Source organism: Stenella coeruleoalba, assembly GCF_951394435.1.
Source record: "Stenella coeruleoalba genome assembly, chromosome: X".
Taxonomy (NCBI): domain Eukaryota; kingdom Metazoa; phylum Chordata; class Mammalia; order Artiodactyla; family Delphinidae; genus Stenella; species Stenella coeruleoalba.
Window position 1 is genome coordinate 60096302 of NC_137152.1, and position 15221 is coordinate 60111522.

The following is a 15221-nucleotide window of genomic DNA, read 5'->3' on the forward strand; positions in this document are numbered from 1 at the left end:
TACAGTTCAAAATACTTTGAAATGAAAGCAATCAAAATTAGTGTGGTCATTTTCAAGAAAAATTACACTTTTTCTTTTCATCCTAATGAAAAAGTCTACAATGTACCCGAAAATGGGATGGATACAATATTCTCTTTAACCACAACATAACATCTTTTATTTATCTATTTATTTATTTTTGCTTTTTTTTTTTTCGTGTCACGCGGGCCTCTCACCTTTGCGGCCTCTCCCGCCGCGGAGCACAGGCTCGGGACGCGCAGGCCCAGTGGCCATGGCCCACGGGCCCAGCCGCTCCGCGGCACGTGGGATCCTCCCGGACTGGGGCACGAACCTGCGTCCCCTGCATCAGCAGGCAGACTCCCAACCCCTGCGCCACCAGGGAAGCCCTATTTTTGCTTTTTGAAAGCCATTTTTTTTCACAACATAACATCTTTTAGATTAAGAAGAATTTGCCAAGTACAACTAGATAGTCCATGGGCTTAACAAGGACAAAAGAGTGGTTTCCATGCTGAATTGACTACGTAATAGAGGATGTTTTGTAATGTCAGTCTTTCATCAGGATGATTCTCTTAAATGCTACTTATGAAGGGACTGACAAACTATCACTACCTCAGTGATATGGGGACAAGACCAATTAGGACCTCCCATAAAGATTCAAAGTGGATAATGACAAAGTAACTTTCTACTGTACAAAGCAAGGAAACTTACATTGACATCAGTTCTGTCAGCAATCCACCGGGCAATCTGCTCAGCTGAAAATCCACGCACCTGCAACTCATATGTATCACCCCGTTTGGGTTTCCCTTTTGCAGGAAAGTTGATGAAAGTTGGGGCTGAATTCATGTTTAGCTGAATAAAAAGTATTGCGTTAAAATATAAATTACCAAGAAAATAATCTTAACAGCAAATATTATCTTGAAATTTAGGCATTTTACAAAGATGAGGAAGCCCAGGTTTAGGTAGGTTAAGTGATTTGCCTAAGGAAAGTGGTAAGTGATGGAGACAGGATTCAAACCGAAGGCTGCTTGTGACCTTAACTAGCACACTTTACTTACCAAATATAAATTCCTAGCTAGGAAACCAACATTTTACTCCTTTAGAATGGAAAATTTCCCATACTGCAATCACTTTAATCTGTTCAGAGATTATGCAAAACATAATACATTTATGAGAACTAAAATTGTCTCATGTAGCTTAGGTAAGCTCCAAATAGAGCACACTCTCTATTTTTTCTTTGGCCGTGACATGTGGCACACGTGGGACCTTAGTTCCCTGACCAGGGATGGAACCTGCACCCCCTGCAGTGGAAGTGCAGTGTCTTAACCACTGGACTGCCAGGGAAGTCCCTAGAGCACATTCTCAATTTGGAGGAAACAAGATCAGGATAAAAGAGTGCTCTATTGTAGTGAAAACCAATACGAAATGATAACCAATATGAGAAATAGTCAATTCTAAAAGGTTCATAAATGTTTAGTGATAAGCATCACGTTTCTCTGTTCTCTGTCATGAGACCATGGTACTCTTAAGAAGATAACACTGGAATTGCTAAGGTAAAGAATCTATGACCTATTCATCCGCATTATATCTTTCCTGACGTGATATAACCATACTTGTGGAAAATAAAGTCTAAGTCCAGGGAAAAGATGTTGACCAACGGATGCAAGCATTCAGGTCCCCTCAGCAGGTAATCCTTTAATGGAGATTGGCTTGTATAAAACAATTATAACTTAAGACATCAACCAATAAAATAACCCACTCCCTTGCTTTGATTCTATACTTATTACAGTAACCCTTCTAACAGTAATATTTTTAGATATTCTCATAAGGGGAGAGGGTATACCGATAGTGGACATGATTATTTTGGTCTCCTTGGCAGTAAAATATGGTGAATTGGTGAATTAAAAGATTAGGTCTTTGGTTACCAATGTGAGTATATACAAAGTCTGCAGAGCTAGATAAATTCTGGCTACACTGTTAAAAATTCAATTTGAGTCTGCAAAACTTAAGAACCACACCCTGGATAGTGTTCACGCCACCAAACTGCTGCCCAAACTTTAGGCCAAACTCTTCAGTATTTGTTTAGCTATACAGCAGTTCCCACTTGTCTGAGTTTCAGTTACCCATGGGCAACTTCAGTCTGAAAATACTATACGGAAAATTCCAGAAATAAACAATTCAAAAATTTTAAATTGCAGCCATTCTGAGCAGTGTGATGAAATCTCTCGCCATACCACCCAGGATGTGAATCATCCCTTTGTCCAGCATATCCCACCCATTAGTCACTTAGTGTTGGTTATCAGATCAACTGTCCTGGTACCACAATGTTTATGTTCAAGTAACCCTTATTTTACTTAATGGCCCCAAACACAAGAGTAGTGATGCTGGCAATTCAGATATCCCAAAGAGAAGCTGTAAAGTGCTTCCTTTAAGTGAAAAGGTGAAAGTTCTCAACTTAATAAGGAAAGAAAAAAAATCATATGCTGAGGTTGCTAAGACCTATGGTAAGAGTGAATCTTCATGAAATTGTGAAGAAGGAAGATAAATTCATGCTGACTTTGCTGTTCCACCTCAATTGCAAAAATTACAGCCACAGTAAATGATAAGTGCTTAATTAAGATAGAAAAGGTAAGATGGAAAAGATAAATTTGTACAACAAAATATTTTGAGAGAGACCACATTCACATAAATTTATTACAGTATATTGTTTTAATTCTTCCATTTTATTATTATTGTTGCTAATCTCTTACTGTACTAATTTATAAATTAAACTTTATCATAGGTATGTATGCATGTATAAGAAAAAATACAGTTACATATAGGGTTTGGTATTGTCTGCAGTTTCAGGGTCTTAGAATGTATCCCCTGTAGATAGAGGGGACTATTGTACCTCCTCTGGATTTAAAATATATATATGCATCTAAAAGAACTAGGTAATATATGAAATCCATTTCCCTTATGAAATTAAAAATAAAAAATTACAGGGTTATGAGGACCAACTCCAGTCCATTCTGGCAGCCATTATTACCATTTCTAGACCTTTCTGAATTTATTCATATACATGTGTATGTACCAACAGAAAACATAAAATATTGCTTTGTGTGTGCTTTATTTTAACACAAATGGTATCACATTAACTGTAATATTCTTCAATTTGCTTTTTATTATTCAACCATGTTTGAGAGATCTATCCATGACAGTATGTATATATATATTGACCTCACTCTCACAGTTTATTAAGTAATTATGCTATTGTTGGTATTTTAGTTCTTTTTTTCCAATTAAAAATGATGTTGTAATGAACAGCCATGTACATATCTCCCTGTATACATCTGAGAGTGTTTCTCTAGAAATGGAATAATTAGTTCATGGGGCAGAAACATCTTAAATTAAAATGGATAGAGCCAACTCGCCTTCAGAAGTGGCTGTACCAATTTACACTCCTACCCAGAGACATAGGAAGGTATCTGTTTCCCCACATTCTTGCCAAAAGCTGATCTAATGGATGAATATTGTGTATCACCATTATTGTAATTTGTATGTCCATGATTACTAGTATAACATCTTTCTACCAAATCAGCTTTGTAAAAATATCTTGTAGGCTACAGATACAATCAACAGAGTGAAAAAGCAATCAATGGAATGGGAGAAATATCTACAAATCATATGTCTGATAAGGGGCTAATATCCAGAATACATAAAGAAATCCTACAACTAAAAACCAAACAAACTGATTAAAAACTGGGCAAAGGATATGGATAGACATTTCTCAAAAAAGATATACAAATTGCCAACAAGCACATGAAAAGATGTTCTACATCACTAATCATTAAAGAATTACAAGTCAAAACCACAATGCAACACCATCTCACACTCATTAGGACAACTACTATCAAAAAATCAAAAATAATGCAAAATGGTACAGACACTATGGAAAACAATATGGAAGCTACTAAAAAAATAATAAATGGAACTACCATATGACCTAGGAATTCTACTTCTGGGTATAAATCTAAAACAACTGAAAGCAGGGTCTTGAAGAGATATTTGTATATCTATGCTGATAGCAGCATTATTCACAATAGCCAAAAGGTGGAAGCAACCCAAGTGTCCATCAACAGATGAATGGATAAATAAAACGTGGTATATACATTCAGTGCAACATTATTCAGCCTTAAGAAGCAAGGAAATTTTGATGCATGCTACAACATGGATAAACTTTGAGGACATTATCCTAAGTGAAATAAGCCAGTCACAAAAAGACAAATACTGTATGATTCCACTTATATGAGGTACCAACAGTAGTCAAATTCATAGAGACAAAGTAGAATGATAGTTGCCAGGGGCTGGAGGAAGAGGGAATAAGGAATTATTTAATGTGTAAAGAGTTTCAGTTTTACGAGGTGAAAAGAGTTCTGGAGGTTGGTTGTACAACAACCTGAATGTACTGAACATTACTGAACCACATTTAAGAATGGTTAAGATAGTACATTTCATGTTATGCCTATTTTCTCAATTTAAAAATTTTTTAAAGTCTTGTAGGCTTTGAAAATCCTTAGATGTTAAAGAACCAAAATAAGATGTACTGTTTTTGGTAGGTACCACTTTTCATCCATGCTTAGCTTTTGTATACTGTGGCATATGACATTGTTCTTTGGAGAAAGGTTTGAATTTCTTCCACAGATGGACACACTGCCATCCTTATACCACTAATTCTAAATATAGCTCTAAAATGAACATTGATATTAAAAGGTATTTGACGTAGAAGAAAATTGGTTTTGTATTTTTACAAATCACTAATAGAAATTCTTTATGTGTATCTTGTTCAAATAAATGGAATTACAATTTTTAATTTCCAAAACAGTCCTTGCTTTAATAGTAGAGAATGAGAAAGCAGTTCTTAAACTTTAGAAATTGTTTCCTTTGGTCTAAAAAGGCCTAAATGCACTAACCTTTTAGGCTATAGCATGTTTTATGAATATACTGATTTTGATTTATGGAGCTGTGTGAGACTAGAATATGACCAGCACGATGACATACTGTAAAATTGAACATTAATCCATCCGTTTGACATTTACTGAACATCTATTATGTGCTTAGCACTAATAGCTACAGGATGTTGGCTCTGCCCATAAGTAAGTATATTCTAAGAGGGACTGTCAAACAACTCTAGGGTTAATTCTACTATAAGATAGAATCTGGAGATATATATATATATAATAGAAATATAAGGAAAGTAGTGTGACAATATAAAAAAAGGGTTGACTCACATTTGAGGATTTGAAAAGGCTTCAGGGGAATATCTGAAATGAGGCTTAAAGGGTAAACAGAACTTTGAAAGTGGAGAGAAAGGGAGCAAGAGAGAAAAGATACTTTATGTTGAAGGAAATGATCAACAATGTTGAAATAAAACAATGACATAATATTAATATGGGAAAGGTGGTTATGTGTTTGGAGTAAAGAGGGCATGAAGTGAGGAGGACTAAGGAATTTTGGCTTTAGTCTATATGCCACTATTTCCAAAAGTGTGTTCCATAGAATACAACTAAAATGCTCCATTAAGTGGTCCAATACTTGGGGAAATTCTGCATATTACAGCTCACTATTAGAATGGAAGGAATAACACATTTCAGCATGTTGAAGTCTATGAGAAGTCCTGTGTTGGAAAACAGTTTCTCATGTTTATGCATGTCTTGTGAGCAGAGGCACTGACTGCCTTTGTTCTGGATGATCTTCTCAAGGATGTTTGTACAGCCTAGGAAGATAGTAACAGAGTCTCCCTCCAAAGCAATGGGCATGCATGCTTACTGGCCTTTATAGAAGATTTGGGTTCCCAAAGCTTAGAGTTCCTCTTCCATAATGCAACCCACTCGTTTTCCTTGCATTGTCCTATGGGAAGTGGGGCTTAGGGAACCAGCGCAATGAAGTGTTGATACTTTGGATTTTGTTGTTGTGAGTAATAAAGTCCTTTAACTCCAACCCAGGAGTGTCATGTCATCTGTGAGCATCTATGAAACTGTGGCAGGGTCACTTGTTAGCTTGCAAGTAGAATAAAACCTCAAGACCCTTCATAGTTCTTGATACCCTGAAGTAAAAAATAAAATTTAATTTTGTTTAAATTAAGGTTTCCCAAATTTTATTTTCCCCCAAGTTTTCTTATTAACACCCTCTAGAAAAAAACCTCTAGGAACTGTTACGGCAGGCAATATCGAGAGAGTATTATATGGATGGTAAGTTCAAATGAAAGAAGATGAAGGCCTTGGAAGTAAAGGATGATAGATGTTGTAGAAAAAGAGGAATGACAAAGAAGTGTCACCAATGATACAGAACCCAAGAGGACTGGGTTTGAGTGGAAGTGGGAGAGACAGGAGTTTTATTTGGGACATAATGAATTTTTGGATTGGGAAGTCATTCATATAAAGGTGTACAACAAGAAGTTATACGCAAATCTTTCCTTTCCTGTTTTATACAATTGTTGAGTAAAATATGTCCAAATATATGAGTTAGACAGATTTATAAACAGACAAAACTCAATCTATGTCCTTGAATCTACTGATTGCATCTATGTCCCCTTATACGCAAAGGGGAAAGAACTACTACAGGGCTTCCCTGGTGGCGCAGTGGTTAAGAATCTGCCTGCCAAGGCAGGGGACATGGGTTCGAGCTCTGGTCTGGGAAGATCCCACATGCCGCGGAGCAACTAAGCCCGTGCACCACAACTACTGAGCCTGCACTCTAGAGCCCATGAGCCACAACTACGGAGCCCACAAGCCACAACTACTGAAGCCCGCGCGCCTAGAGCCTGTGCTCCGCAACAAGAAAAGCCACCGCAATGAGAAGCCCACGTACCGCAATGAAGAGTCGCCCCCGCTCGCCACAACCAGAGAAAGCCCACGTGTAGCAACAAAAACCCAACACAGCCAAAAATAAATTAAAAAAAAAAAAAACTAGTACAGATGCTGAAGTTAAAAATACAGTTGAAAGTTATGATTTCCAGTTCTGCATGTAAGGAGCTTGGAAGTCGCTACTCTATCATATTAACAAGTAAAAACCTGAACAAACTGAAAAGCAGACAACTCTTCTGGGATTCCCTAAGAGAGAGGAAGACACAGGGCAAACGACTGCCCCCAAGACTGGAGAGACAGACAGGCAAATACAGGGAGTCACGGCTTATCTGAGCAGAGACCAACAAGTGGAAACCGCCTCAGGAACATTGCCAGAGTAGGAAAACCTGATCTGTAACTGACAAATTACTGGAGGCTCAGTGTGGACAACTCTGAGAGTTAAAAACTCCAAAAGCACACAGTTTTGGGGAGGGGGGTAAAAATATTGTGAGATTTACCTCCAGGAGCTTGACTAGGTTCCCACAGTAAATACTGGAGAAAAATCACCTCATGCTACTGTCAGGGTGAGGGGAAAATAAAACATTTTGAAATACCCCAAAGAACTCTGCTCTTCTTAACAAGGTCTGTCCTCAGAGGAAACTAGTTAACCACAGCCTAACCTGTTGGGGTATTATCAGAGCCTAACTGACCTGGAAGAAGGGAAATACCGAACTCTAGTTCACTCCAGCCATCCTGTCCTCTAAGAGGGGAGGAAAAAAACTGAGAAACTCTTGTGAAGCTCACAGTCCAGAGGCATATGCTCACTAAAAGACTGAGATCTAATTATAGGACTATAAAACATCCCTCTCCCCTCACACCACATTACTAAAGGCCACTTTACAGCAGTTCCTTTCGTCTAGTACATCATGTCTGGCTATGAAGAAAAAAATTACAAGGGATATCAAAAGTCAAAAAAACACAATTTGAAGAAACAGAGCAAGTATCAGAACCAGACTTGGAAGGGATGTTGGAATTATCATACCAGGAATTTTAAACAAAACTGACTAATATACTAATATCTCTAATGGATAAAGTAGACAACATGCAAAAACAGATGGTTAATGTAAGCAGAGAGATGTAAATCCTAAAAAGAACCAAAAAGAAATGTTGGTGATGAAAACCACTGTAACAGAAATGAAGAATGCCTTTAATGAACTTAGTACACTGGACATGTCTGAGGAATCTCTGAGCTAGAAGATCTATCAATAGAATCCTCAAAAACTGAAAAGCAAAGAGAACAAAGACAAAAAAAAAGGAAACTAAAACAGAACAGAATATCCAAGGACTGTGGGCCAATTACAAAAGGTGTAACATACACATAATGGGAATACCAGAAGAAAGAGAAAGGAATAGAAGAAATATTTAATGACTGAGAATAACCCAAAATAACGTCAGACTCCAAATCACAGATCCAGGAAGCTCTAAGAACATGAAGCAGGATGAATGCCAATAAAACTATGCCCAGGCATATAATTTAACTCAAATAAACCAAAGATAAAAAAAAAGCTCTGGGGCTTCCCTGGTGGCGCAGTGGTTGAGAATCTGCCTACTAATGCAGGGGACACGGGTTCGAGCCCTGGTCTGGGAGGATCCCACATGCCGCGGAGCAACTAGGCCCGTGAGCCACAACTACTGAGCCTGCGCGTCTGGAGCCTGTGCTCCGCAACCAGAGAGGCCGCGATAGTGAGAGGCCCGCGCACCGCGATGAAGAGTGGCCCCCGCTTGCCACAACTAGAGAAAGCCCTCGCACAGAAACGAAGACCCAACACAACAAAAATAAATAAATAAGCTAATTAACTCCTACCCCCAACATCTAAAAAAAAAAAAAAAACTCTGAAAGAAGTCAGAGGAATCTCTCTTCCTCTTACCTATAGAGGAAGAGATATAAGAATTACATCCAATGTTTCTTCAGAAACCATGCAAACAAGAAGAGAGCGGAGTGAAATATTTAAAGTGTTGAGAGGAAAAAACAACACCAACTTAGAGAATCCTGTACCCTGTGAAATTATTCTTCAAAAGTGAAGGAGAAATAAAGACTTTTTCAGACAAAGAAAAATTGAGGGAATCCCAGGCAGGAAATGTTAAAAGAAGTTCTTTAGAGAAAAGGAAAATAAGGTAGGTTGGAAACTTGGATCTACATATATTAAGGGAGGGACTGAAGAGGGAATAAGTGAAGGTAAAATAAAAACTTTTGTTTTTCTTATTCTTAATTAATCTAACACATAACAGTTTGTTCAAAATAACACCAGCAATATATTCAATTGTGTGTGTGTGTATGTGCCTATATATAAGTGAAATGAATGACAGAAATGATACAAGGGATGGAAGGGGGGATTAGGATTATTTTGTTATTATAAGGTATTCTTGATACCCATGAAGTGGTATAGTGTTATTTGAAAGTGGGCTTTAATTAGCTGTAAATGTATTCTGCCAACTCTAGGGCAACAACTAAGAAAAGCAAAAAAAAAAAAAGTGTAACTAATATACTAAAAAAGGAGAGAAAAATGGAATCATATAAAATGATCAATTAAAGCCACAAAAGGCAGAAAAAGATTGGAAGACAAAAATAGGAACAAAGGGCAAAAAACAGAAAACACTCATGAATATGGCAGATGGTAATCCAACTATATCAATAATCAACTTGAATATCAATGGTCTAAATGCACCAATTAAAAGATAGAAATTGTTAGAGTGGTTCAAAAAACAAGACCCAAGTATATGTTGTCTTCAAGAAACCCACATTAAAATAGACACATATATAGATTAAAAGTAAATAGATGGAGGAAACATACCATGCTGTATCTTCTGAGTCATTATGATCATCATCAAAGAAGAAGAAAGCAAAGCTAGAACATGGAGGATCATCAAGCTCTAAACAAAATTCTGATCATAGCAATGGATCATTTAACTCGAAAGTTCTATCAGAACACTCTGGATATAAGTTTGGCGTTCTTGCTAAGATTTTGAATTACATGAAAACATGGCATTAGCAACGAGATACACATCCTCTTACTAAAATTTTGGATGAAACACAACATTTAGATATTGGACTCAAGCAGAAACATCGGCTAATGACTGAGGCAATAGTCAGTAATCCCAAAACTGAAGTAATAGATGGAAAGTATGCCTTCAAGCCCAAGTACAACTTGAAAGATAAGAAGGTCCTACTTAGGCTCTTAAATAAGCATGATCAGCAAGGCTTAGGAGGAATTCTTTTAGAAGACATTGGGGAAGGACTGCCCAATTCCCAGAAAGCAGTTAAGGATTCAGGGAACCAGATACCATTTGTAAACCTTCCTGATAAGAAGAAAATTCTTTTCTTCAATGATAAGAGCTGTCAGTTTTCTGTGGATGAGAAGTTTCAGAAACTGTGAAGGAGTGTCACCGTGGATTCAAGGGATGAGGAGAAAACTGAAGAATATCTAAAGTGACAGGGTATTTCTTCCATGCAGGAATCTGGACCAAAGAAAGTGGCCCCTATTCAGAGAAAGAAAAAGCCTGCTTCACAGAAAAAGCGATGGTTTAAGCCTCACAATGAGCACTTGGCCTGGGTGCTGAAGGACTACTCTGACATCGCTCCTGGCAAGTAGTGAACAGTTTTGTCTGAGAGCAAAGAGTTACAAAGTCAAGATCTTCGTTGTTGATGCTGGGATCCGAAGACTGACTGTCTTCCCATTCTAGTTCTTAGAACCAAGGAGAGGAGCAGTTCAGTTTACAGAACTAGTGCAAATTACCATACTCGAAGCTTATTTTCATTAATGCGCTAATGAGAATGTGATGTCCCCGTTAACCTCCTGTTACTTCTTGGGGGAAAGGCAGTCAGCATGGCATGCAGGTGTCTTTGCTATTTATCTCTACTTCTAAGTGGTTCCTGGTTCCATTTTCCCTCTTTTATTACCTTAGAACAAGTTTGCTGATAGTCTTGAATGCAATGTTTGTTTATTTCAAAAGAACATATTTATAATAAAATCATTGTAGAAGGAAAAAAAAGTAACTGGAAGAAATATACGATGCTAACACTAATCAAAAGAAAGCAAGAGTAGTTATATTCATTTCAGATAGAGCAGACTTCAAAACAAGGAAAGATATTAGGGATAAAAAAGGGCATTACGTGATGAAAAAGGGGTCAATTCTCCAAGAAGAGATACAATCCTTAACATGTATGTGCCTAACAACATAGTGTCAAACTATGTGAGGCAAAAACTAATAGAACTGCAAGAAGAAATAGATAAATCTACTATCGTAGTTGGAGACTTCAAGACCCAATGGACAGATCCAGCAGGCAAAAAATCAGTAAGGACATAGCTGAACTCAATAACACCATCTAAACAACTGGATATAACTGACATCTATAGACTTCATCCAAAACAACAGAATTTGCCAAGCAAGACCACATTCTGGGCCATAAAACACACCATAACAAATTTAAAGAACAGAAATCACACAATGTCTGCCCTCAGACCACAATGGAATTAAACTGGACACCAATAACAGAAAGATAACTGGAAAATTCCAAAATACATGGAAACTAAACAGCACAATTCTAATTAACACATAGGTCAAAGAAGAAATCTCAAGAAAACTTAAAAAGTATTTTGAATTAAATGAAAATGGAAACAGAACTTATCCAAATCTGTGGAATACAGCAAAAGCAATGGTTACAGGGAGATTTACAACACTGAATGCATATACGGCAAAAAAAGAAAGGTCTAAACTCAATAATTTAAGTTTCCATCTTAGGAAACCAACAAAAGAGCAAATTAAATCCAAAGGTAAATGAAGAGAAATAATAAAAATTAGAGAAGAAAGTAATGAAACTGAAGGTAGAAAAGCAACAGAGAAAAATCAATGAAACCAAAAGCTTGTTCTTTGAAAAGATCAGTAAAATCAATAAGCCTCTAGGCCAAGCTAACTAAGAAAAAAGAGAGAAGACACAAATTACTAATATCAGAAATGAAAGAGGGGGGACTTCCCTGGTGGCACAGTGGCTAAGAATCCACCTGCCAATGCAGGGGACACGGGTTCAAGCCCTGGTCCGGGAAGATCCCACATGCCACGGAGCAACTAAGCCCGTGTGCCACAACTACTCTAGAGCCTGTGAGCCACAACTACTGGAGCCCACGTGCTTAGAGCCCGTGCTCTGCAACAAAAGAAGCCACCGCAATGAGAAGCCCATGCACTGCAACGAAGACCCAACACAGCCAGAAATAAATAAATAAATACATTTATTTAAAAAAAAATAAAGTGGTAATTTTTTATTATATTTTACCACAATAAAAAATACATAAAAGTTACTTGATTTCTACCCAATTTCCATATTCTAATAGGCTAGTATTGACCACTACATTTCATGTTTAGCTTAAGTTTAGCTTTTATCTCATTAACTACTCTAGATCTTAGGTAAGACAAATCTTATTTAACTTCTTGCAGCCATTGAAATAAAGGTATTCCATATTAGCCATATGTTATCTATTTCTATTTAATAGAATAAACCAAATAGCTTACCATCTGAAATACATCAGAGCCTTCATCAAAATCCACCATAGCAAAAAATATCCTGTTGGTAAATGCACTGGAATATCGCCAGGAGTTTGCCAGGATCTGGAATTCTTCATCAGCTTGCCTGGATGCAATCGGATTTGTGAAGATAACATATAAAACATTTTTTAAAGCAATCTAATGCAAGTCAGGCTCTGCTGACAGGGTTAGGACAAACCTTGGAAAACACTGCCAACTGTTTTGGCATAAGAGAAGCCTTATACCAAGTGTTGGGGATTTCACCATGAAGTAGTGATTACTTGACTCTGCTTCATACTTTGTGCCTACTCCTTATCTCAAAGTTCCTTCAACATTCGCTGGAAGAAAGTCTAACTAGATTGTTTCTATACCAATTTTTAATACCCTAAATTACTTCTAAGAGTTCAAAGACAAGGTTGAAGTACTTCCCAGAGAAATTAGACTATAATATTAATCTATTTAAGAAATCTAAAGTACAAAATGCTACTTAGTAAGAATACAGTCTGATGAATTATTACAGTGAAAAAGAAGAAGAATCTAAGGAATTGAGATTAATTGAAACCTCAGGCCATATTTTACTTTTCCCTGATCTCCCATATGCTTTCAGTTTCTAAGATCTGACAATTTTTCATTTCTGATTATCTTTTAACTCTATCCTTCCCCATTTATTTTCATTGTTATCATCTAAAGTCAGATCCTTAATATCTGAAATTAGAACATTAAAACCCTAACTCTACTTTCTCCTCCTCCAATCCTTCTTACATTGCAATATATATCAGTCTTCCTAAATGACTACTTTCCTGATACTCCTCCTCGTCTCAGAAACCATTGTTGCTTTTCTATTACCTTCAGAACAGTCTCCAAGCTCTTTCACTGGTTATTCAAAGTTCTTTATCATCTATTTCCAAATAATGCATCTAGCTTTTACATATAGCCTTACTACAACTCAACCTCAAACAGGATCTCTTAATTCCAGCACTTTATGCCTATCTCTGTACCCTTGCACACATCATTGCTTCTAATCAGAATATCCTACTGCTATGTAAATCTGATCCATCTGTCTGGCCCTAGTACAAGTCCTATCTTCTCCATTAGGCCAACCCTAACCACTCCTCTTATATGTCCTTCCTGAAATTTTATAGCATTTATTATGTACACAATTCAGTTGGTACTTAATCATAAATTGTCTTATATTGCCAGCTAAATTTTCATATGTGGAACTGATTTCCCTAGCCGGATGATAGCATATCTTTCTTATACTTTTCATCCTGATAGCACCAAATATATAGTATTACACACATCGCTGTTGCTTAGTTTTAATTATTTGAATGAGTTTAGGAAAATGTGCTAATTTACAATTTGGTCTTGTAAAAAGTAAGACAGTATTAAAAACTTTAGTTATTAAGAACTCCATTAATTTGCATTTAATACAGAATTATGAAGGACTTTGTTCATTCCCTGACATTTTTGTATACTCATGATTGCTAGTGAGTAAACTGACTGAATTATAGAGTAATTCCAGAGTTTAAGTTTATTCACAGTTAATACCTACTATTGTTTTTCCTTCTTCTACTTACTTTTAATTTATACTCAGCATAACAGCCATCCCTAAAAAAAAAAAAAAAAGCACTCTGGTACCAAATCCCTTGACTATCTCCTACCTCTGAGGAGAAAATCCTTTAAAAAGAGTTAGAAAGGCTTGGGGTAGCATAACACACTATTCTGAAAGAAGGCTGTCTATTCCTTCACATGGGCTCAGGCTATCAGAATTTGGAAAGCCTCCAAGATTTTACTAAATTAGTTTTTCACAGGGTAACTTTGTCGTTTCATTTAAAGTGAATTCCCAGATCACAATACTGATCTAAAAATATAAGTAAATAAACAACAAAAAGCAAAAGCGATTTTATTTTTTAGTATCCACTATTTTTAATTATCTATAGTGCTTTTGTTTAAAGAAATGTCTTTTTTCCTAAGATCATTCAGAAATAGTAAAATAAAATCAACAAACCATTGTTTGATGAAATTTTAAGTGAGATTAGTCTCGATTTCTAAGGTTTAAAATTACTACAAAATAATCTAGAAAATAGAAACACCTCTAAATCATGCATCTTTGTTTTCTAAAAAAGTTCTCTTGTAATTCCAAATTTTGGATGTAGCCACCATTATTGCATTAATAAATATCTATAGCTTTGGGTAGACCAGTTAACATATTGGAACCTGTTTCTTCCAAAAATGAGAGAATATTTGCTTTATGTACCTTCTGGGGTTGTTGTGATAAAACAAGAGTATGAAGTTGAAAGCACACACAAATAATAAAACACTGCATCAATGCTATTGACACGCATTTATATAAGTTGATACCAATTTATAAGATGATTGTTAGATTTTTTTATGTTATTTCTAGGATGGTTACCATGAAACTTTATCCTTGCTCTTTGTCCCTCCCCCAATAATATGGACCATCAAGAACAGACTATAAAAGAGTAGTACTATTATGTGTTACTACAGACACTCTAAGTAACGTATATACATTAATTGTTTATGTACCCACTGAACTAATTTCATTCTTCTGGGGTTGAGATATGGTTAAAATCTTATGAGTTATTTAATTTTTAAAGTGTAGTTGAAAGTTCATACTTGCACACGACACATTGTCTATGAAGTTGGAGAGCAGTGAACATGACAATAACGGAGTAGTTTCTCGGTGGGGCTTTAACAAGGCGACGGAACTTGTCTCCATTCATTCTTATTACAGGCCTTTTATTGGTCCATTCCATCAGTTGACTAACCTTTTCAGATAACACCATCTAAAAAAAAGACAAA

At 36.5% G+C, this 15221-nt stretch overlaps 1 protein-coding gene and 1 pseudogene across 3 annotated transcripts in view; one reads left to right on the forward strand and one right to left on the reverse strand.

Annotated features, from left to right (window-relative positions):
* MAGT1 (magnesium transporter 1) overlaps window positions 1–15221 on the reverse strand; it is a 42604-nt gene that overhangs the window by 16176 nt on the left and 11207 nt on the right. For both annotated transcript variants that reach the window (XM_079910896.1, XM_079910895.1), the window contains exons 2-4: window positions 15036–15205; window positions 12387–12504; window positions 709–849 (exon numbers count right to left, since the gene is read on the reverse strand). In XM_079910896.1, coding sequence (XP_079767022.1) covers window positions 709–849; window positions 12387–12504; window positions 15036–15205 — 429 coding nt within the window. The remainder of the gene's footprint in view (window positions 1–708; window positions 850–12386; window positions 12505–15035; window positions 15206–15221) is intronic.
* Window positions 9701–10512, forward strand: LOC307180184 (general transcription factor IIE subunit 2-like; annotated as a pseudogene). Its single transcript has one exon. The product of its transcript is annotated as a general transcription factor IIE subunit 2-like (transcript).